The sequence below is a fragment of the Calcarisporiella thermophila genome, assembly GCF_041956535.1.
Source record: "Calcarisporiella thermophila strain CBS 279.70 unplaced genomic scaffold VTP21scaffold_5, whole genome shotgun sequence".
Lineage (NCBI taxonomy): Eukaryota > Fungi > Calcarisporiellomycota > Calcarisporiellomycetes > Calcarisporiellales > Calcarisporiellaceae > Calcarisporiella > Calcarisporiella thermophila.
The window spans coordinates 370,431-392,985 of record NW_027192195.1 but is presented as its reverse complement, the minus strand read 5'-3'; the positions used below and the strand labels follow the sequence as shown (position 1 = coordinate 392,985).

Below are 22,555 nucleotides of genomic sequence, written 5' to 3'. Positions count from 1 at the left end.
AAACTTAGATACGGTTTAGTTTACCTATATCGTATCCGCTGTTTTAAAGGATTTGGGGCGGGAACTTCCAATCCTCCTCGCTACGGTGAAGTTTGAAGGCATTTTAAAAACACATGGAATGTACAAAATATACATATACTCTACAATATAGAGATTATGTAGCCTTAACCGATTCTCTATAATATAGCAAATCGGTTAAGACTGCAATCCAGAAAAGCGTGACTGACTAATGAACCATTGTACTAATGCATGGACTTTGTCGAATAAATATGCTAATAAAGCTCACCATTATAATAAGTAGTGATTTGGCTCACTATATTGAAGTTTCTCACAGCAAAATAAATTTTTATTCAAATCATTCCTTCCCAAACACTTCTCTATTAAGAAATCGGTCAGCAGTACGATTTTTGAAGTAAAATGAATAGAAATTGGGAGAATCAATTATATTCATAAATAAATATTTAGTTTCTATATGCCAATTGAATATCATTCAAAGAGATTTAACCATATTGTGGTGATATAAAATGGAACCAAAGTCTTTATTTTAATCTATTTGGATTATATTTCAAGTATACCATCATAAACTTATTAAATATAACTAATATAGACGAATTTGCATGTTATCATCATACTGGCGACTTGCTTGTATCTGCTTCATCGCTTTGTTCAGCGCTGGAGGGTTTAGCCGCAGCCGTAGGCCTTTTGGGAGATAACGGTATATTCTCTAAAAGTAAGGCTAGCAAAATCATGATCCCGGCAAATGGTGTCATGGCAATGAAAACCTTATTGACGGCGTCCGTATAGGCATTGGCAATGATCTCCTGATCAGATGGTGGCATTTTCCTGATGAATTCAAACCCTTTACGAATCGCGCTGATGAGAGCATCGCTGTTTGCATAGGTGGAAAGGATTGCTATGAGCCTGTTGAACAAGATAGAATTGTATATGGCAAGGCCAATGACTCCTCCAATGGTGCGGAAAAAGGCAATCACAGTAGTTCCAGGTGAGATATCTTCTTTTGGTAGAGTCGCCTGGGCTGCTGTGACAGTTGTCTGGAAGGATAGACCTGCACCAATGCCGTTAATGAGTAGGAAGCCTATTGATAATCCTGTAGAACTGTGTTGGCCCAAGAGAATCAATAGCCCTGTTCCAATTGTAACAAGGACAACGCCGATAATAATTGGTGCACGATAGTTGCCGGTCCTTGATACAAAATTACCAGTAATGGTGGCAAAGATAGCTAGGAGCACCATCAACGGAATGAGTTGCAGTCCGGCATTGGTAGCGGGTTCACCGCGTGCGGCTTGGAAAAACATCGGGATAAAGAATATAAGTCCGTAGAGCGACATGCCCATCAGGATGGTCAAGATTGAACTGATGGCAAAATTGCGTCGCTTGAATAATCGAAGAGGGATGATGGGCTCAGCAGCAATCCTAACCTCAATAAAGAAGAAGGCGGCAATAAGTGCGACACTAACACAATAGAGTGCAATGATCACAGGGCCGTTCCACGGATATGAATTACCACCCCATGTGGTCGCTAATAAAATGCAAATGACAGCACATACAAATGTGATGCTACCAAGCCAGTCAATCCGCTTTGGCTTTGACAGCAGTGAGCCTTGTACAATCATCAATTTCAAGAAAACTAGAGCTAAGCCAAATCCAATTGCGCCGAGCGGGAGGTTGATGTAAAATGCCCATCGCCATGACACTTTGTCTGTGAACACTCCTCCTAAAATGGGTCCAAGGGTGCTTGATAGCGCATATACAATGCCAAACGCCCCAATATATTTTCCTGATTCCTTAACATCAACAAGTTTGACGAGTAGCACCATTGGCAGACTGATCATGCCTGCGCCCCCAATACCCTGGATTCCGCGCGAAATGATAAGCATCAAGATGGACTGCGATGCACCGCAGAGTGCGGATCCAATCATGAAGATGGCCATGGCAAATATATAGGTTACTTTCCCGCCAAATATATCAGCAAGCTTCCCGTAGATTGGCTGAATCGAGTTTGAAGCTAGTAGGTAACTTGTGGCAACCCAACTAACGGCATCAAAGGCCTTGAATTCGCTGGCTATCGTGGTGAGAGCAGTGGAGACGATAGTATTATCAAGCGATGCCATAAAAAGTGATAGCGACAAACTGCCGAGAACAAAATAAAAATTGCGATTGCGGAGCGTTTGATCATTCGTGTTGTTGGGTATCTTTTCATCACCAGTGGATTTGTGGTTATTCGATTCTGATTTCAAATCCAATTGAATTGCAACGTTGCTATGAAGCGCCGTCTTGGAGAGGGTGGTAGACTTCTTATCCTCTTCAATGCTCTGCACTTGATTATTCTCGAACAGGCTGTGAGGATCTCGGATTTTCCCTTTGCTAAACTCCTGAGTCATTTTAAATTGTAATCGAATAAATTATATATATTGCTGGTCAAGGTTGTTGGTTAAAGATAAAAGCATCAATATTTTACTAATAATATAGACTATAAAAGAACAAATTTTTGAAAATATTCAATATTGAGCTATATAATACATTGCATATCTGAAATATTCAAAATCTTGACTATTAAGAATTACGATAAATTCTGAGAATAAAAGACCTGGTTTTAAAAGTCAGCGGAATTTATTTCTCTTTACGCGTCCTGCATTTTTGTAATTATAACCGCTGACAAATAATTATTAAAGGATAGCTTCGTCTCGCAAGTATTTGCAATATTGGTACCATCATTGCTGATTATTTAAGTTGCACTATAATACCGTTTGTGTTTGGGTTTGGTTTTACCACACTCTAACCTTCTGCCTTTCAAGTAATGTACAAGTAATATACTTAACCAAAATAGGCAGTATGTAAGGCTCAGTATAACCTGTCATGAAGGCCCTAATTCAAAGTACTATGCCAAGAGATTGGCTATTCTTTCGAATTAGGTCAACAGATTGAGTTAAATCATATTAACGGCATTTTCTATATTGTGTTATTAACAGATGATGTGTTTATGTTTGATACCATCTCGCTAGGCAATATATAGGATATTTGTGTAAAGCCTAAGGAATATATCACAGAGTCCTATATAAAGTGGGGTTTGATGATGCTGATCATTCAAACGATACAATGGGATCAAGAGCTAGTCACAGTCAAGTTATCCTATTGAAACGAGTTTAAATATTCAAGTATCGTTATTCGAATTTTTATAATAGGAATCCTTTAAAAGCCTTTATTGATGGGTAATGTTTTTGGATTCAATAGTATTGTTTGCGATATTTAAATATCATAAATCTCCATTTATATAAAGCAATTTACTGTTTGCGTTTATATTTAAGAAATTCTCCTTCATCCGGCTACTAATCTAAAAAAAAACTATACTTAACATTTTTGTGGATACAGCTGGTATGTTTATTAAAGTCATCATATATTCAAAGCATATTAAACGGCAAATTAATAGATTAATTTATTGTCTATCTATTGTATGCAATATACTAGTTGGGAGATATATTCATAGTCTGTATATTATGAATATATATTTATTTAGCAACGCACCTCTATACAGTTATTAAGGAGTTAAGCTTCGATTCAGAAATGAGACTGAGAAATGGTCACCATATCCAAAGAAGGTACTGAGATTGTAAAATGTTCAACACCAAGAGATAATATCAATATTTAAAAATGTTAGACCTTCACTGATCTTGCAATTGAAATAAATAAAAATCACTGCTTTTACGAGAAAAATCGAAGGGCGAGTCTGATATTAACAGTCGTGATGATTCCATCGCCAATATTGAAGTTATTACAGTTAATCTAATTTTCAACCTGGCTGAACATTCTGCCTCATGGCCGGCACACTCTGCGGTTGGGACTTTCCTTCTTGCGGGGCCAGTATACTCCTTACTAGGTGCGTTGATGTTTTTGAACTTTATCTTTGAAAAAAAAATAGCGTCTAAAGAAAGATCTATGCTTTAACTCTTAGAAGAAAAAATATAATAGGGCCTTAGGTTAATTTGATTGGTTTATAGGATCGAATATATTAATAGAGTCGGAGAAATGGAAGAAAAAAATATAAAAAGGCCATATAGAGATAGATGATATCGATAGGATCGCACAGGTAAATTCTAACGATGGATGAAGAATCCATCTCGAAGCACATTCAGCAACTCTCCTAAGTTTTGCACCACAATGTCCGATCCAGATTCGTCCTGCGCACTCTCCCGTTTCTGTCTCCATTGAGCCCCCTTAGGATCTCCTTCTCCATCATTATCTACAAAAGCGAGAATAGAACCTGCATCTCTTGCGCACAACATATCAAAATGTCCGTCGCCAACCATGATGATATCTTCAATGGAGACGTTCCATTCTTTGGAAATATATAATAGTGGTTCAGGTGAAGGCTTAGGTGGCTCATATGTACGATCTAATACGGGCGCGAAGGTGTATGAGTTAAGGTGATACGAAAGAAGATGCGAAACAGTGACAGGATTGTTGCGGGTCAAAATAGCCTTAGGAATTTTATGTAATTCAAGGAACTAGTCATCATAAATAGTTACCAGACATCAACACAGTGGAAAAGCAATACTTAAAATACATATCTAAGGAACTAACCGCAAGTAGTTCGTCCAACCCTGGCTGTAGTGCCATTTCAATCATAGCTTCGTATTCAATATCAGAGATAAGCTTATCAGCACGCTTCCTTTCTTCACCGGAGAGCTTCATCATATGCCCAAGAATGTCTGTTTTCTCGTCAATCCCTAGTGCATCTCGCATTCGCGGAAACATACCACGTACGGGCTTAGTGAGGGTTCCGTCCATCTAACCAATGTCATTATTCGTTAGTTCGACGAATCGTTAGGAGCAAATTGATAAAAAGAAAAGCCTACATCGAACACAACCCCCCGAACACGCCGCTCGACTCCTTCAAGGGAACGGGAGGACAAGTGGCCAAGGGGTAGGTAGTGGTAGGTATTCAGCTTCATGGCTGTGCGTGAGAGCCTAGCCAGTGAACTAAACGGAGAGTAAAGCATATGAGGAAGCCAGTCACGTATAAGTGCCCGGGAAATTTCGTCAGCGCTCTTTGTTTTGGAGGCAATGCACAACCGATTTTCTCGCTAACTTATCGTTTGGGGGCGCTCCCTTACAAGACTATTTTCTTTCTTACTGATTATATAGTAGGCTTTAAAAATAGTTAACTGTAAATAACAAAGAGCATTATACAAGAAATTGCAAAAAGGCAGTTGTCCCTTTCGAAATAAAACAGAATAATTAAGGTTTTAACGAGTAAAAATATATATATAAAGCCAAGAAAGCGTCTCGAACCGCAATGAGGTTCATCACTAAAGCTCGGGAGTGCTCTATGAATAGGACCCCTAAGGGGTTTCGGTCACCAGGAGTCGCACCAATCCCATTCCTTTCCCCTGTGCCCGCGATGCCGCCCTAGCAAATCTTAGCACCTCCGAGTGCACTCCTACCTTCTTTCGCTTTCTCGGCGTTCCTACTACCGATCCAGGCGCCGAACCTCCGCCTCCTATCGAACCCGGCGCTGGGGTTTCGCCGGTCCGCAATGGTTGTTGGCTGTTCTCAGCCTGCATCTGATCCGTGGGAGACACAGCAGAAGTGTCCGAGGGTGTGCTCGTTTTCGCAGCGGCTGGTTCGTGAAATGAGATGATTTCTCCTTTGAACATAGGTCGACCACGGAACGCGAATACAAAACCAGGTGTGTGCTTGAGGTCGGGCGAGCGAATGGGGAGGAGGGTCTTCCTGCGAATACGAGCAGAGGCGGCATTAGCGCTGGTACGGGTAGACTTTTTGGAGGCGATGGAAGGTGTAGTGGGTGTTCCTCCGTTGGTTGCGGCTGAATTGTTTTTAGAGGATTTCTTCTTATAATTGGATTTTCGTTTGGCCATTGTTTAATGGGGCGGGAGGAGGCTGGGAATTTGGAGGAGAGAAAGATGAGAGGAACTGTTCTCCGAAGGTGAGGATGCGAGAAATGCAAATTAAATGGAGTAAAATGTATGTTTCGTAGAGAGAAGCGAATAGCGAGTCAAACAAAGAAACAGAAGTGTGTGAGGTAGAATGGCGAAGGGAGCGAAGACAGGCAGGAAAAAGCAAAAATAAAATAAAATAAATCCTTCTCTCGGATGTGAATTCAAAGTCAGCTATTCAACCCTAACCCCCTTCAATAATCTCCACGAGTTCTGTGCTCAGAGTAAAAGTCTTTCCATTCATTTTTGATCGATGGTGATGTAAAGTCCATTTTCCCTCCACGTCATCCCTTTGTCTTCAGCTCACTTCCTAGAGTGGTTCACTTAGAACTAAACTAGGTGTTTACTCCGATATGAATTATCTTTGAAGTTGCTAATCATTATTTTTCATTTACATTATTTTACAGCTAATGGGTGGCATCGAGTTAGCACCTTTATTTCACTTTTATTTATAATCGCTTATACGACTGTATTATATCAGTGTGGTCTAATTCTTTTGGATGGGAAGTAATTTCTCTTTCTTTATCAACTGAGAATTTTAGAGCACAGCGTGACAGCACTGTCTTGGTTAATTTCAAATTTATATTCGTGACGTTTGACTAGGAGAAATTCCTACCTAACCTAAGTTCCTCCACAGAAATAATCCTTTCGCACATCAACTATTAAACGAAGAATTATTTAAAAATTGCAATTTTTCGCCATGGTAGATCTGGAAAATTATAGACAACGTATTTTGGGTAAGAAAATACTCCTTTAATTTATTGTTTATCGTTTCTCTGGTTTTTCAGCAGTAATCGACTCGATTTATTTGTCCTTTTTGTCTAAACGAATATACCATTTCCGAGCTAATTTTTATATTTGAATTACTGTTAACTCTTCTATAATTATCTCTGAAGAGATTTTGCGTATATCCGATCTCTCACAGATATCCTCCCGCAAGATCCGCCACCAACTTGAGCAAGAATACTCTCTTGATCTCAAACCCTATAAGTCGGAACTTGATCAGCTCGTACTTGAATGTTATGATAGCGTTCAGGAAGAGGCTGAAGAAGCCTCAAATGGCTCTTCACCCGAAGTTCCTATTTCATCACACACGATTACACCAACATCAAACTCAGCAAGTACAAAACGGTCTAAAGGACGCGTCAAATCTGCTGATGTAGTTGATTCAGACGACGAGCTGGATGGAAGCGATTATAAGAGCACAAAGAATGTGAAGTCAGGAGGAAAGAAACGGCGACGGCAGGAAGAGGATGATGAGGCAATGGCAAGACGACTTCAGCAAGAGATAAATGGTCTTCGCAGATCGTCAAAGACAGCATCCAAAAACACGTCTGGAAAAAAGAAAAAAACAGACGGAGAAAAGCGACCTCCAAATCCAAACAACCCTTTTATGCGGCCCATGGTCATGAGCCCCGCCCTAGCAGATTTCTTAAATGCACAGGAAGTATGAATCGTTCTTTTCTTGTTATATTTCTTTTTTGATTTACAATATTATCTTTTTTTTTATTAGCTTCCACGCCCCGAAATTGTCAAGCGGTTATGGGCCTATATTAAGGAACATAATCTTCAGGATCCTGAAAACAAGCGATCTATTATATGTGACGAACGCCTGGCAAGCATATTTGGGAAGGAAAAGCTTGACTCTTTTGGAATGAACAAAGATCTCTCGTCGCTTCTTAAAAAGAAAGAAGACGTCATTTCTTGACAAACCCTACAACAAACTTTTGTTAAATCTATGTTCTCTATTTTTTATTCTCTAGTTCTTTTTCCGTAGATATGCTATTTTTTTCGGTTAATTTGTTTTCTTGCATTTTTTTTTGTTGAATTAGAAAAGGCCTGATTTATTTTGTGTCTGGTGTAAATGAGTATTCATTTTTATCTTTTATCTCTGAATTTTGATCTTGTAATATAATTTTTCTTTAACTAGCGGTCACAACCCGAGTAATGAAAATCCACTACGCGCTTTCCTCTTACTGAATATTTGATGATGGCCAATTCTATGGATATAGATTCAAAAACCATTCCAATATACACATTACGTGACCCATCGCCTCCAGCACCGCTTCTGACATCAGAAGATTATGAAGAATCTAGTTTTAATTCCGAGCAAACGCCTATTGTAATTGATAACGGTAGCTACCTATTGAAATGATTAAGAGCTAGAGATTTGCATGTAGCTGGGAAAAATATAACCTTTAGTTTAATTCCGCATCGTTTTTGAATCAGGATCCTATCAATGTCGTGCCGGATGGGCAACCGAAACCGATCCACGATGTAATGCAGTTGTTTGTATTGGAAAAAAAAAATCCATGATTGCATACTTAGAAAATGTCTCTAGTGATTTTTGATAACCTAGCTTCGAAGTTTCGCGACAAAAAGTCCAATACCACAGTGGTGCTTGCAGGCAACGATATTTATTATGATCCAACAGCAAGATCGAGTGCGCGCTCTCCATTTGAAGGAAATGTTGTGATGAATTTTGAATATATGGTATGTAGCAGATACTCTAAGCTTCTGGTTTATGGATGGCTCTAATCCGATTTGCTCATTATTCAGGAGTATATATTCGATTACATATTTTTAAAACTTGGGATCAATACAGATGGTGTATATCATCCCATTATAATGACAGAGCCTGTATGTAATCTGCAATATAACCGCAAAGGTTTGTTCAGTACTAAACATTATAAAATGAATTCAGCTAACCACTTTCGCTCTACTTGGAATTTCAGCTGTGACGGAATTACTCTTCGAAGGCTATAATGTGCCTTCTATTACATATGGAGTTGACGCACTTTTTTCTTATTATTATAACTGGTCTCACTGCAACAATGAAGGATTCATTATATCATCCGGACATAATTCAACGCATGTGATTCCCTTTTTAGACGGAAAGGCCGTGTTCCCTTTGACAAAACGGTAATATTACATACACTTAATTTCTAAGATCAGCGATTTTAACTAGTTATTCTTCTAGTATTTCCTATGGAGGACTTCCTGCTGCTGAGTATATGCACAAACTCCTCCAACTCAAATATCCTACATTCCCAACACGGTCTACTCTACAGCAGTCGCAGACTCTTGTGCGAGATCATGCTTATGTAGCCGTCGACTACCAGAGCGAGTTGCGTGAATTTGAGGATCCAGAAATGGTAGTAGACAAAGATCGATTAATACAATTTCCATTCGTAGCACCGGTGAGAGATTCTTTTCTTTTTCTTCACTTTCTACAACAATCATATGCTAACTATAGATATGATAATCAGGTGGTTGGCGAGAAAACAGAGGAAGAAATTGCACGTCAAGCCGCAAGAAGAAAAGAACAAGCTGAACGTCTTCGTGAGCAGATGGCTCGTCGTCGTCTCGAGAAACTTATGCGACGTGAACAAGATTTAGAAACTTTTAAAATGCTTAGGGAGTCAAAAGCTACTGAGAGGAAAGCTGACTGGATTGCGCGACTCAAAGAACTTGGGTTCCAAGATGAGTCGGAGCTAGAGGAAGAAATTAAACGAACTGAAGCTTCTATCCATCGAGCACGGAATAGGGATCTTGGTGGCGATGGTAAAGAAGAAAAGGAGAAGCCCAATTTCCCATTGGCTGATGTGCCTGATGAAGAATTAAATGAGGCGGAGCGCAAAGAGAAAAGGCGGCAGCGTCTATTGAAAGCAAGTTATGAAGCTAGGGAAAGAGCGCGAAAAGCGAAAGAGGAGGAAAAAGCATTACAGGTATTAAAGGCTTGTGTATTTTTTTTATCTCGATCAAAATTGAACCTTTAACACTCCATTTTTTTATTTAAAAAAAAAGGAGGAGCTTCAGCGACAAGATGAAAAACGTCGTCAGGAAAACCTTGAAGCTTGGCTCGAAGATCTGCGACAAAAACGACAATTGGTGGTCGATCGCATTAATGATCGTAAGCGCAGGCGAGCCCAACTGTCCGATCGAAGGAGCCATGCCTCCCAGATGAGAATGAGATCTTTGGCTTCTCTTGTTGGCGATGGTCCGCAAACAAAGCGTCGACGCCGTGGCCAAGGAGAAGATGAGGACACGTTTGGAGCAGACGATCAAGATTGGAATGTGTACAAGGAAATCAGTAAGGAAGAGGATTCGGATGAGGAAGAGGAGGATTGGCAACAGATTAAGCGATACGAACAAGATCTGCTCATGTACGATCCCGCGTTTACAGAGGATGATAGGCTCGAAGTCAAGCATTCGCCACAAAAGGCCCTGGTACATCGCCTTGCACATGGAGTCGGCCCGTGGGATCCGGAAGATTTGGCACAAGTACACCAAATGCATTTGAATGTTGAGCGGATCAGGGTCCCAGAGGTGCTTTTCCAGCCATCAATGATCGGACTGGATCAAGCTGGACTTGTGGAAACTATTGCGCAATTATTAACCCAGTTCAAGTTGGATGAGCGTAAACGATTAATGCAAACGGTGTTTTTGACGGGGGGATTTACTTTTACCCCTCAATTTGCTGCTCGCGTTGAGCATTCTCTACGAAGCCTTCTACCGACTGATTGGCCGCTGAAAATCGTCTCGGCCTACGATCCTATGCTCGATGCATATAAAGGTGCAGCGCAATGGGTACGACAGCGACCGGAGGAGCACCACAGAGTTGCGATCACTCGCGCACAGTACGAAGAATGTGGCCACAATTATCTATTAAAGGAATATGGATTTGGAAATATTCCAATGAAATATTTATAGAAGTTGAATTTTCTGAATACCCTTTTGTCTTCATTTGTTCAAATGTGCTTATTTTAATTTTCTTTATTTTTATGTATAGAGATTGAACGTTAAAAGCTGTATTGTGTATAAGCAAGGAAAAGGCCCCTTAATAAAAGATTGTTATAATAAAGCATTCATTCACTGGTTTTGAATTCAGCCATGTTAAACATAAGGGAGGGAAGGAGGAAGGACTAGTACAAAATGAGTCAGGATATAAACTATCCACACATTCCGCAAAAATATTATGAGCGTATTATGTATATATAATAATAGGACCGAGAAAATATACAGATATCATAAAAGTGAGCATATGTCCACATTTGCTATAACGAATAGAATCACACAATGTGCCTAGACACCAAGATACTAATAGCTATTACCGTGTTAAACAAGTTTCTTTTTAATGAAAAATCTTTTAAGGTGCCGAATCTGCCAAGTGCAAGTTGCACCTAGCACGAGGATCTGAACAATAGTCCAGTACACAACTCGGGAGTTGGCAAGTTCACTCATGTCGCGAAATTCTGCTTCTCTTTCCTAATTTCATGAGGATTGTAGTTGTCAGATAAGTAATAGAAGAACAGAAATTGTATAGCTTACCCTTTGATAACTCTGCTCTCGCCTAATATCGTGCACCCGACTATTCAGTTCCTTAATGCGGCTCGTAATATCAGTTAGTGCTGCTCGATGGTCCTCTTCGTCATGACCCGCATCTTCCCCGATGTCCATATCCAAATGGAGTCGTAGTCTCTCGTTACTCCACCAACCGTTCGTGTGATTTCTTGAAAAGCATATATGATGTTCTCCTGAATCTACGGAGGTGAATGTAAAACGACCTGAAGATGCTCCTTTTACATGGAGAACCCGATCGTTATCACTTTCATCAACGGTAATGTCTATTCCTACAGCTGGATTCTCTATGAATTGCTTTTGGGATTCGGACCATTCCTCAGCCTTATATGCACCTTGGATATAATAAATTAGGGGTTGTGAGATTGAAATCAGGTAGTTAGGAAATTGGGCGTAGATTAAGATGCTTACCCACTACAAGTGTGTCCTTAGGCACTTCTTCAATAAAGCATTTAACTTCACCTCCCTCAAGGTAAAAATGAAGGGAATGTACTTGCGTTGTGATAAGGAAAGACACAAGTATATAAAAGATTAAATACATATTTTATCGCCGCTCTTGTTAGTGGGAGATGTGGGAATCAGAGAGCTTTTATCAAAATGAACTTGTGGCAAAATATACGCCTATTTGTACACACGATTACAAAGTTGTGGTTGAAAAAGTATATTAGTCAATATTAAACGATACGTCATTACCTCAAAATGGAGTTTTCATAGAAGGCTGATGCTTATTCTAGAAAAACAAACCTGTTTCACATTTATATTTTTCGGAGCAGTATTAAAAGAGAGGTACTTCATTGAATTTCTTTGAAGGGGTCTCAATGCTAAAATGACGGCCGTATCTGGAAAGTTCAACCGCCCACGCTCGCATTCTGCGTCATCAGCTACAGGCACAAATGTTCGATATAACGGTATACCTATGCCTTCCTCGCCGAATAATATGCTTCATCCTCAGAGTGCAACGCCAGAAACACTTAAAGGAAATTCATTTGTAAAGAAGCTCTACAAGTATTATTTCAAATGATACTAGAATAGATTTTACACGATTTCTTACTGAATACAATTTCAATTTTGCTACCAAATCCTAAAGGATGCTCGAAAATGACACGTACAATAATTATATTTATTGGAACCCAACTGGCACGTCGTTCTTGGTGCAAAACACAACTAGGTATTTATAATATTTTGAACTAATAGCAATGCAGAAGGATACTAAGGTACTTTTTTTATTTTAAAGATTCTCACAAGATATACTTCCCAAGATGTTTAAGCACAGTAACTTTTCAAGTTTTGTTCGACAACTAAACATGTAAGCCGCGTTGATAATGTATCGCACTGTTAGTTATGCTTACTGATTATATCTCACAAATGTCACAGGTATGGTTTTCACAAAGTCAATAAGCTAACGCGCAAGAGCCAGAGTTCGAAGTCAGAGCAGGAATTGTGGGAATTTTCGCATGACAAATTCCTTCGTGATCACCCTATATACCTTGACGAGATCCGCCGTAAGGTTATGGATTCTAATCAGCCAAGTCAGGATTCAACAAGTGCCCTAGAGGCAAGCAGCGGACTTTTGTTGGGAGATATTATGGAGCTCAAGGATTTTCGTAGCGATGTCTATCAGCAAATGATACAAATGCAGAATAACATGAATGAACTCCTAATTCAGCTCGAGAAAACACAGCAAGAACTCAGAAAACAGCAGCAAATCATCAAAATATTAGCATGGCATATAAAGAAACTTAACAGCGAATCCGACCAAAATACACTTGCAGAGCTAAACTTGGATCACTACATCAATCCACATAAAGGTGTACAGTTACCGATAATTATCACGAGCACAGAAACAATACCACCTCATTCTGAAGCACAAGATTTTATGTCCTTGTTCGCTCAGACTTTCTCCACACCGATCACATATTTATCGACTTCATCCACAATTGCAGGATCGTCAGTATCCACTTTGCCTTCACATAGTCCAAATCCGACTTGCATTGAACATAGTCAGCCAGGATATGATATGCTAACCGGTATGAATTAGCCGTTTTCTTTCGACAATTTAGATATACGCTCCTTAGCAATCAATACACCGTCGCCTCCGGAATATTCTGGCAATCCGCCAAGCAATTTGAATATGAATTCCAAACATGATTTGAATGAGATAAAGGGAATGCTGCTTGATTCTCAATTGGGCCATATGTCATAATTAGTTTTCTTGTCTAACCTCATATATTAAGATGTTTGGTTCTATTTCCATCTTATCTCTTAACCTACTTATCCTCTTCACTCCTATATTGACTACCAACATTTTTTTTCTTTTAATAGACCTCTAAATGTCTCTTCTTCTCCGATCAATTTGAATAGCTCTGGAATATTTTTAAATATCATTTTATTTACAAAACAAATAAAAAATCTAGCAAGCATCAATGTATAGGATTCAGGGGAAAGATTTAGATCAGTAATTATTTTTTCATCAAAAAATGTAAGAGCGGTAACACTTGTTTACTATGTTGATTATGCTAGGAGAAAACACACATTCGCCCACTTGCATTGGCTCCTAACACGACTACTTTATCGGTTGCAGGATGAAAAGTGTTGACTGCTGGAACTGCCGTCAAGCCCCCGTTCAGGGATACCAGCAAATCACCGGTCGTCCCGTCAAAAATATCAATATATCGCTTCATGTTTCCGACACAAAAATAAGGTCGCTCAGAAGAAATCGGGTTGGTACTCCATCGCGCACGGAACATGGTTAGCCAACGTCCCGTCTGATTGTTATGAGATATACGCACTCGGTCATCCAATTTGTAGTCAGGTGCAGTAAAGCCACTGAACACACGAATTCGATCATCGTAAGATGTGCTTACAATCCTCTGACCGTTAGGAGAAAAATAGGCCGAGGTGACACTCTTACCGTGTTCAAATTGTCCTATTTCTAGCGGCCCCTCATCTTTATTACTGCCTCCTCGCAAATCCCACAGCCGCATAGTGCGATCCAAAGAGGATGTAACGAGTAGATGTGGTTGTAAAGAGTTAACATTGATACACCCAATTTTCTTTTCGTGCAATTGATATGTCATCGTAGAAGACATTGGAGAACGAAGATCGCGAAGTGAAAGTCGACCATCATTGTCGGAAAAATATACTAGATTTCCAGTTGGGTCAAGATCAATGCTGCTATAAAGAGTTGAATCCTCTCCGATATAAGCCTCAGTAAACACTTGCTTGACCTAAAAGAGAGAAGAGCGAAATAAATGTTAGCGAAATGATACGCGATAAACATTAATACTGATAATCACCATGTCTAGGCATCTGACGGAGCTATCATAAGATGCGGTGTAAAGCTTTGTTGAATCGGATGGGGAAAAAGCCATAGAACTAATTGTGCGAGTATGTGGTTTATAAGTGAACGTTTTCTCGCCCTCATTAATGGCATGCACATCCCAAAATCCAAGCGTTCCGACCTTGTCTCCCGCAACAGCAAGCCATTTATCAGGAGATGGGTGAAATCTAAGATAATATTTCGATTTAGCCAAGCGCTGGAGCGTTTTTAAGCCCAATTTTACAATCCAGGCAAATAATATTACGACACAACTTACGCAGCACAGTAAATGCGTTCCGAGGTGACCATTGGAATATCATCGCTGATCTTCAAATCACCCATCTCTTTCCGTAATTCTTCTGTTCCTCTGCTTAAGTTCTTACGCATCTCGTCTACAGATTTACCACTTGTTCGGCTCAATTCCTCCAAAAGCCGTGCAAATCTTGCACTGTTATCCTCTTCGTCACTATCTGCAGCATCATTGAGTGATAAGATCCCCTCTTTTCTCGCACGCTTTTGTTCTACTTCAGCTTCAGCTTGTGCATCCTGCTCATGTTTGCGTTTTGCCGCCTCACTGTCTGCTTGAATGCCGCGTAGACGTAAAGACTGTCTAACGGGAGTAGTGGGCTCTTTGGATTTTTTTGGAGGCTTCTTATTAATCTTAGGGGTTTTCTGACGCTCATATTTTGGGATGATTGATTTCAGCTCAAGCTCCCGAAGCAGCTCCTGATTTTGGCGTATATTCTCGAGACGCGCTCTCTCACTATATCATTCAAGATTAGCAATGTAAATGACGTTAGATTCAATGTAGAGTATAATCGAGACCAGTTATAGTGCAACTTACTATTCATTGATCTCTTCCATTATAATTTAGAAAAAAAAAAAATAATTATGACGCGAAAAGCGTCAATACCAAAAGGATATAAATTGCCGTTAAACCTAACCTAAATAAGTTTGGGCCGTCGTTTCGAAGTTAATAATTTATCATACTACTCTAGGTCAAGAATATTCTAATACGATATTTTGTAAAATATATCTTATTACATAATATTGAAAGAAAATAACATAATGACAGTTTATTATCATTATGTCACCTCTTTCTATGAGGTAAAAATAGAGATATTTTGCCACTCAGTGTGTGATAAAGACTGATTGTTGGTAATGAATATACAGCTGATAATAAAACAACGATATAAAACAATAAAAATAGCATTAAAATACTAACTGTTGTCGGTCATTATCCATCAGTGCGATTCTCTCAAATTTCCTACTCAACTCCATTAACCGCTCATTTTGACACTCTCCGATCTCGACCCCTATATTGTTTGTGAATTTAACTTTTTTTGCTTTGTCTCTTCGCTTGCGTCGCAGTCGTTGGTTTTGGCTAAGAAGGCTCCACAGTTGATCTCGGGGATTACACTGTATTGCGATGAAATTCGTGATAGACTCACGCGAAAGCCAAATACCGACAGGTTCTCTGTGTTCTTCTCTCGCCGTTATTTCCAAATCATCAAACGAAGCTGGCAAATCTCCACCGATCACTAGCTCGTTTCTAGCAAACTGCCGCATATGATATGTTCCTTTGATGATCTCGGGGCACCACATTCTTCCCTCTATCCTTCCTCTTCGTATTCGTTTCATATAAAGGCTTAATCCTTCCGATTCGAGCACATCGGCCATTCGTTCCAGGTGTAAGACTATAATCGTTGCAAGAGCACGCTGCCGCGTATAACTACTAATGCGCTCTTCGACACATAAATTTTGAAGATTAAAGAGGAGGGAGATGCAAGAATGTGCCTCGGAGGCACCAAAATGTAAGAGAGCAGTATTGAGGAGCGCGTCGATGGCTGCATAATCGGCTGGTCGAGAGTGAGAAATTTTTGCATACTCAAGGAGAGTGTTGTGAAGAGCATCGAGGAAGGTCAGAATAGAGGGAGATACAATAGCAGGTTCCATCCTTTCAATACCATTAATTAGGTCAGTGACGATATATTATAAAAAGTTAGCTTGTAAAATATAAGACTATAAACTTACTCGCTAGACATGCTCTCCAATACCGTCAGGAGTGTTTGTACGTATTCCATTCGTATCGAAAAGTCTTTTTCTAGACATAGACTGAGAGTCGGAATCCACCGCTCGAGCTCAATGCCAGGTATTTGAAACCCTCTTTGTTTAACTGCGCTCTTGTGATAGGTGGTAACTGCGAGGCGCAAACAATGAAGATATGTGCGCCTGATTTCGGTAATGGGTACACCATCTACCTCTTCCAGTGGAGAATTTGACCGTAGCTTAGGAAGGAGATGCCCGATTATTTGATCAACGTTACCGTCGTGAAGAGCTAATGCCCCTATATTAAAACAACACGATTTATTTTGGTGAGTCTAGGAAAATATCATTTGATCGGGCATACCGATTGATCGCACCAGATTTTGGTGTAGATTATTCTCTAGCGCATGTTGTTGCTTCACTAAGCTAATGTTTCTTCTACTCGCCCTGCCGCGTAAGCTCTCCGTCAAGCATTCAAGCAAAGGCTTGAGCATTTCAAGAATATTAAGCTCATGGATTCTACAATTACTGTGGAGAATCGAGGCGAGCACAGCTACGTAGCTTGCCTGGCGGGTAGTCAAGCCGTGGCGACGTGTAAAGGCAAGACGCTGCATAGTTTCATTCACAAGTATATGAAAATGCTTCTCCTGAAAAACAGCTAGCAGAATCTGTACAAGGTCGACAGGGAAAGAAGAGGGCCACCATCGATCCTTATGGTCGAGAAAGCTAACAAATATCCCATTGAACTAATTTATTACCCAATGTTAACAAGAAGCTAGACTTACTTGAATAAAAGCGGAGTAGCCTTTCGAACCATAACTGTAGATGCCTTTTTGAAAAAGATGTTAAGTGCATGGAGCGCCAGTAACTGTAGATCTTCGCCCCTCAAGTCCGCATCTTCTGATGGATTTGGCACCGCTTCCTTGCTAGCCAGCCTATAATGATACATACGTTATTTATATTTCTTGGCAGATTACCTCGTCAATCTACTCTACTTTTTACGGAGCCGGTTAACATGCACCTCTACTTCCATCAAATTGGTGAGAACCGTATTGAGAATCGGCTCCAGTAGTTCTGGCAAGTTACGAGTAGTATATAGGACATCTGAAGTGATAGCTGCAAAGAGAACACGGAGGCCAAAGAGACGTCGCCTAAAAGAAATATTTAATACAGAAATAATGAAAACCCACAAAGTTTCGGCAATACTTTAGTCGTAGAGACATATCATCGGAATAGTCAACGCCGAATAAAGAAAATTTGCTTATCAAACGGTTGTAGACCATTGAATTTACCGCCCGAGACAAGATTGATGCACTTGCTTGCGATCGCATGAATAATACAAACTGAGATTGAAAAGAACTGAATTGGCAAAATAGGTTTGATTAATATAAGTATGGGAACGCACCAGTTCAGAGCTCTGAGGCAGCAAATCCTGATTTTCCGCAATGATCTCTAATATACCCAAGATAAATTGAGCCGAGTCCTCGACTCCGTCTCGACAATTTCTTAAAATGGTATTCAATATGTCCAGGGAAATTCGATGATTTCTATTATCATTCCCCAAATACGCCGGTTAACGAATGTATCACCCTACTAACTGCATATCTACTTACTGTGATCTTCCTCCTTGCTCGTCTCTTCTTATCTTCCGCTCAATCCATTTCGAAAGCTCCAGGAGCCTTTTCTTTGGCTTCGCTTCTGTATATCGCACTATCCGAGCGAGATCGGTAGACTTTGGGCCGCTTCCAAGTTTCCTAGGGTAGCATTTCTTTAAAAGATAATGCTGCACCAATATTTGCACAGGTGTCATAATCCTATTGTTTATTAGGTGAAGAGAAATAGATATCAAGGAAATAGATATCAAATATATATGAGGCCCCCTCGTTTATGATAGGAAGGTAAAATATAAGCTTGAATCAAACGGGAGGAATGGGAAATGAGAAAGAAAAAAAAAAAAAGAGAGAAAATGAAGAACTCGCGGGGAGTAAACAAATAAATAGCGGATATATCATTTGATTTCAGTTCACGGAGGATTGAGCGTGGTGGCAAGATGAATAAACCTAAGTGCGGAGAAATTACGGGAATTTACCGCTCAAATTGGGGGCTCTGTTTGATAATTGTTTGGTGATATTGAAAACCTCTCTATAAATGTGATATCCGGAGGATACGCATGGGCAAATTCTTTATATATTAATCGTTCAATCACCCTATCTTTCAGCTTTTATCAAGAAGCTTCACAGGATTCCAGTACCCTGCTATCTATATCATTCTAAGAATATCCTTAAAAGCAATTGAATTACTTAATTCATTTACTTAGTTTGCATCAATGTCGCATTTGTTTCTTTTTCCTTTCCCCATAATAACCCGCGAGAGATTTCAAAGTTTAACTTATAACCCACTATTATATTCTCTAAAATAAATGTCTTTTTTTTTTCATTTCGGAATAAATCGTAAATAATAAACAAATACCGTAATAGAAAACAAAAAAAAGTAGAAGGAATTTGACATAGAACTGTGTCCAACAAATATATATAAATCAAAGAAGAGAAAGGAAGTGAAGTAGCATAAATTGCAACCGTAGAAGCATCTACAAAACCTGATATTACAGGAAAGGTAAAAACAATTTCTAGTGTATATTCATCATAAAAAAAAAGCACAAACTATTAGAAATCACAATTTAAAGCTTTTTCATCATTGCCCCCTTATCCTGTGATATAAACAAGGCAGGTGCCGAAGAAGGCAATGTCTGAGCTGAATAAACACTACCGTTCTGGGCTTTTCCAGAGCAGAAACACCGGTCGAAGCCTGGACGCTTCTCAACCTGCACTGTAAGATTACCCAGTGAGGGAAGGTGCGCTCGCAGTACACGCGAGACTTCAGTGGATATTTGTTGTGAATCCGCTTCCGCAATAACTTGAACATGGAGCGAGCCAACCATTGTCTCTGCTGTGTTGTTCCAGAAACGAGGAGCACCGTAAGATAAAACGTTCGGGATTTGGAGCATCTCGTGTAGAGCATGCTCCACTTCTTTAGCCGTATCATCAGGTAGCACCATTAACAAGACTGTAGCGCTATCGTAAACAAGTGGAACAACACTTGCAAAGGTCAACACAGCGATCATGATGGAGGCAATAGGATCGAATCCAGTCCAGCCGAATTGATTGATCAATAATGTAGAGACGATCACACCCACTGATCCAAGCGTGTCTGCAAGGACATGAAGAAAAACACCTATAAAATAGATATAAAATGCGTTAAGGAAATATTTTACATTTAGGAATTACTGCCACCTAAAAAATAACCTTGCATATTTGCATTGTGGCCATGAGAATGACCGTGGTGATGATGCCCATGCGAGTGCCCATGGTGGTGGTGGCCATGACAATGTCCATGATCATGGCCGTGACCATGACTATGTCCATGACTATGTCCATGGGCATGTCCATGGTTAAATGCAAAAATACCAACAAGGTTGACTACAAGACCTAGTGTTGAGACTAGGAGCAAACGATGCGTATTCATGACGGGCGGATTGATCAGTCGCTGGATAGCTTCAAACACGATAGAAAAGGAGATGAGAATCAGAAAGACTCCGTTAGCGAATCCAGAGAGGGTTTCTATCCGGCTATAGCTATATCATTGCGTAGAGAATGAGGCAAGGAGGGGTAAAACTATAAGAGAGTAAAAACTTACCCATAGGTGAAATTCTTGTTTGCCGGCCATTTGCTCATGACCGACGCAAAGAGACCAACGCCCAAAGCAAGACAGTCGAAGAACATATGAATCGCTATATAAAAGCATAATGTGTTAGTAATAATGACAAATTTGCTAAGATAGCAAATTCACTTTACCGTCCGAAATCAACCCCAAACTATTTGTCCAGATTCCATATGCAATTTGCACGAACATATAGCTTAGATTGAGTAACAAGAAGTAGAAGATTTGCCGCGAATCACGATTTTCAAGAATTGTTTTCAAGTAAGATTTTAAGCGTGAGACAGCCTCTTGTCCTGAGAATTGATTTGTTCCATGGACAGGCAGCAAGCCAATTCCATCTACACCTGGGCGCGGAGAGGGACATCCAGATTCAAGGGAGTTAATGGGATCGGCTTTAAGCATACAAAAGATGCCTATAATAAAGGGCAAAAAGGTTAAATTATGGTAAACTGTGAAAGAAAGTGCAATGTTAAAGTCAACCTCCAGCAATGATACCACCACAGATGATATCCCAAAAATGAAAGCCTTGTCTAAACCAAAAAAGCGTAATAACAAAGGCGCCCGACACCGCTGCACCCCAGCCAACTACCACATGTACGCTTGTTGCAACCTTCAAATTAACAGCATGTTTTGCATAAAAGTCAAATAGGATTAACCCCATTGCCAATGTGGCAAGGAGAGTGCAGCACGATGCGGCGCTGGGCAATGGACCCGTGGAAGTCTAATCGAAAAGAGAGATCGTTAAAATTCTCTACGAAAATATATTTAAATACTATTGTATTTACGGTAAGATATTCCAAGAATGCAACAGGAGCGACCAACACAGTGCTTATCGGCAGAGCGTACGAAAGTAGTCTTCGGCTTCCACCCAAATCTGCCGACAGTTTTTTGCTCATCCGAAATTGAATAGAGGAGAGCCATACCGAGCCGAACATAGCGCCATAACCTGCAATGACACGTAAGACATTGGGCTTAACTGGCACAATCTCGCCGAGATAGCGCTTCATTGCTGTATCATGGAGCACAGGCTCAGAGTAGGCATATGTGGGCAGGTATATGCAATCCATTAAAAAACAGATCGCAAGCCCAGAAAGGAAGAGCTTAACACCCTTCGACTGCAACAAACGAAAAATAGTAGTAATAAATAACTTGGCCACCAGTGAATAATGAGGAGTCGAATAGACACACCTGCAGATCAGAAACGACTTGACTTCTCTGCGTTCCCAATAATGATCCGATAAGGACCAATGACCAGATATCTGCATACTCTGTGAGCATATAAAGCCTAATAGAGAAGTAGAGATTGCAAGAAAGATTAGTATCCGTATACAAGTCTGTTGTGGGAGAATTAAATAATTACCGAACAGGCGAAAGAAAAGATAATGCTATCAACCATAAGAATAGCTGCGAGCTTAAGCACAGGGCATATAAGGTAATGGCAGACCATTTAATGTTTTGTGATTGCCTGTGCTTATTCTCCCAAGGACGAATCAAGGCTAAAAATGAGATGGCAGAGAAGGCCAATAGACCAAAAAGGAGCACAGAGATGGGTAATCCGCGAGAGTGGATCCATTCTCTTGCTATCAGCCCACTTGCAGACCGGATTAGTTTTGCAATGATGAGGAAAAAGAGAATGGTCATGTGAGAGCTAGTAGCAAAGACAATATTAGTTAGAGAATAGATAAATACTGGCAATTGATCACTCGTTTTCTTCTACCTAGTAGATTTAGCACCAAACTTCTCAAAGTTGATACCCTCTCGCTTTCCTGGCATTAACGTCGCTGCCATCAGATCAAGTGAAATCACTTCAACCTAATCTTAGTGCGATTCTGGGAGAGATTTTGCAGGGAGAATATATTATTTCAGCGAGGGTAGTAAAAAAATGCAAGAGGAGACTTATTTTCAAAAGCAATGTATGAGAAAAATTCCTAACGAAATGCGAAACGTTTGCAGATGGTTCTCCTTAATACTCAACGAACCTCAATAAAATAGGACGCAGCCTATCAACAGTCTAGTCCAATCCTAATTCGCTCGGACACTTAGTGGAACCTTGAAGGTACACAGGATTTTTTAAAATAATAACGATAAATGTTTAAAGTAGAGATGCATTTTTAGGCTCCTAAGCCAATATATGTTC

The 22,555-nt window shown here is 40.0% G+C and overlaps 10 protein-coding genes across 10 annotated transcripts; 3 read left to right on the top strand and 7 right to left on the bottom strand.

Moving 5' to 3' along the window:
- Positions 1-626: 626 nt before the first annotated feature.
- VTP21DRAFT_9247 (uncharacterized protein) lies at positions 627-2,402 on the bottom strand (the record flags this gene model as incomplete). The annotated part of the gene is made up of 1 exon (XM_069400183.1): positions 627-2,402. The coding sequence occupies one exon, from the start codon at positions 2,400-2,402 to the stop codon at positions 627-629; it is 1,776 nt and encodes a 591-aa protein (XP_069254135.1).
- Positions 2,403-4,112: 1,710 nt separating this feature from the next.
- On the bottom strand, positions 4,113-5,018 carry VTP21DRAFT_9246 (uncharacterized protein; the record flags this gene model as incomplete). Its single annotated transcript, XM_069400182.1, has 3 exons — positions 4,113-4,523; positions 4,600-4,806; positions 4,875-5,018. The coding sequence occupies 3 exons, from the start codon at positions 5,016-5,018 to the stop codon at positions 4,113-4,115; spliced, it is 762 nt and encodes a 253-aa protein (XP_069254134.1).
- A 342-nt stretch (positions 5,019-5,360) lies between these two features.
- On the bottom strand, positions 5,361-5,897 carry VTP21DRAFT_9245 (uncharacterized protein; the record flags this gene model as incomplete). The annotated part of the gene is made up of 1 exon (XM_069400181.1): positions 5,361-5,897. The coding sequence occupies one exon, from the start codon at positions 5,895-5,897 to the stop codon at positions 5,361-5,363; it is 537 nt and encodes a 178-aa protein (XP_069254133.1).
- A 778-nt stretch (positions 5,898-6,675) lies between these two features.
- VTP21DRAFT_9244 (uncharacterized protein) lies at positions 6,676-7,683 on the top strand (the record flags this gene model as incomplete). The annotated part of the gene is made up of 3 exons (XM_069400180.1): positions 6,676-6,712; positions 6,872-7,422; positions 7,489-7,683. The coding sequence occupies 3 exons, from the start codon at positions 6,676-6,678 to the stop codon at positions 7,681-7,683; spliced, it is 783 nt and encodes a 260-aa protein (XP_069254132.1).
- Positions 7,684-7,962: 279 nt separating this feature from the next.
- Positions 7,963-10,688, top strand: VTP21DRAFT_9243 (uncharacterized protein; the record flags this gene model as incomplete). The annotated part of the gene is made up of 8 exons (XM_069400179.1): positions 7,963-8,110; positions 8,205-8,252; positions 8,317-8,468; positions 8,535-8,643; positions 8,711-8,897; positions 8,956-9,175; positions 9,245-9,703; positions 9,783-10,688. 8 exons carry the CDS (start codon positions 7,963-7,965, stop codon positions 10,686-10,688), a joined length of 2,229 nt encoding a protein of 742 aa, XP_069254131.1.
- Positions 10,689-11,093: 405 nt separating this feature from the next.
- VTP21DRAFT_9242 (uncharacterized protein) lies at positions 11,094-11,877 on the bottom strand (the record flags this gene model as incomplete). The annotated part of the gene is made up of 3 exons (XM_069400178.1): positions 11,094-11,243; positions 11,307-11,671; positions 11,748-11,877. 3 exons carry the CDS (start codon positions 11,875-11,877, stop codon positions 11,094-11,096), a joined length of 645 nt encoding a protein of 214 aa, XP_069254130.1.
- Positions 11,878-12,162: 285 nt separating this feature from the next.
- On the top strand, positions 12,163-13,374 carry VTP21DRAFT_9241 (uncharacterized protein; the record flags this gene model as incomplete). The annotated part of the gene is made up of 4 exons (XM_069400177.1): positions 12,163-12,341; positions 12,424-12,504; positions 12,571-12,642; positions 12,711-13,374. 4 exons carry the CDS (start codon positions 12,163-12,165, stop codon positions 13,372-13,374), a joined length of 996 nt encoding a protein of 331 aa, XP_069254129.1.
- Positions 13,375-13,852: 478 nt separating this feature from the next.
- Positions 13,853-15,519, bottom strand: VTP21DRAFT_9240 (uncharacterized protein; the record flags this gene model as incomplete). Its single annotated transcript, XM_069400176.1, has 4 exons — positions 13,853-14,563; positions 14,633-14,843; positions 14,933-15,418; positions 15,500-15,519. 4 exons carry the CDS (start codon positions 15,517-15,519, stop codon positions 13,853-13,855), a joined length of 1,428 nt encoding a protein of 475 aa, XP_069254128.1.
- Positions 15,520-15,867: 348 nt separating this feature from the next.
- Positions 15,868-18,511, bottom strand: VTP21DRAFT_9239 (uncharacterized protein; the record flags this gene model as incomplete). Its single annotated transcript, XM_069400174.1, has 8 exons — positions 15,868-16,612; positions 16,690-17,002; positions 17,066-17,427; positions 17,487-17,636; positions 17,697-17,852; positions 17,908-18,044; positions 18,107-18,248; positions 18,315-18,511. 8 exons carry the CDS (start codon positions 18,509-18,511, stop codon positions 15,868-15,870), a joined length of 2,202 nt encoding a protein of 733 aa, XP_069254127.1.
- An 867-nt stretch (positions 18,512-19,378) lies between these two features.
- Positions 19,379-22,206, bottom strand: VTP21DRAFT_9238 (uncharacterized protein; the record flags this gene model as incomplete). Its single annotated transcript, XM_069400173.1, has 9 exons — positions 19,379-19,932; positions 20,004-20,332; positions 20,395-20,488; positions 20,553-20,831; positions 20,899-21,139; positions 21,204-21,533; positions 21,607-21,703; positions 21,779-22,066; positions 22,136-22,206. 9 exons carry the CDS (start codon positions 22,204-22,206, stop codon positions 19,379-19,381), a joined length of 2,283 nt encoding a protein of 760 aa, XP_069254126.1.
- Between the last annotated feature and the right edge of the window lie 349 nt (positions 22,207-22,555).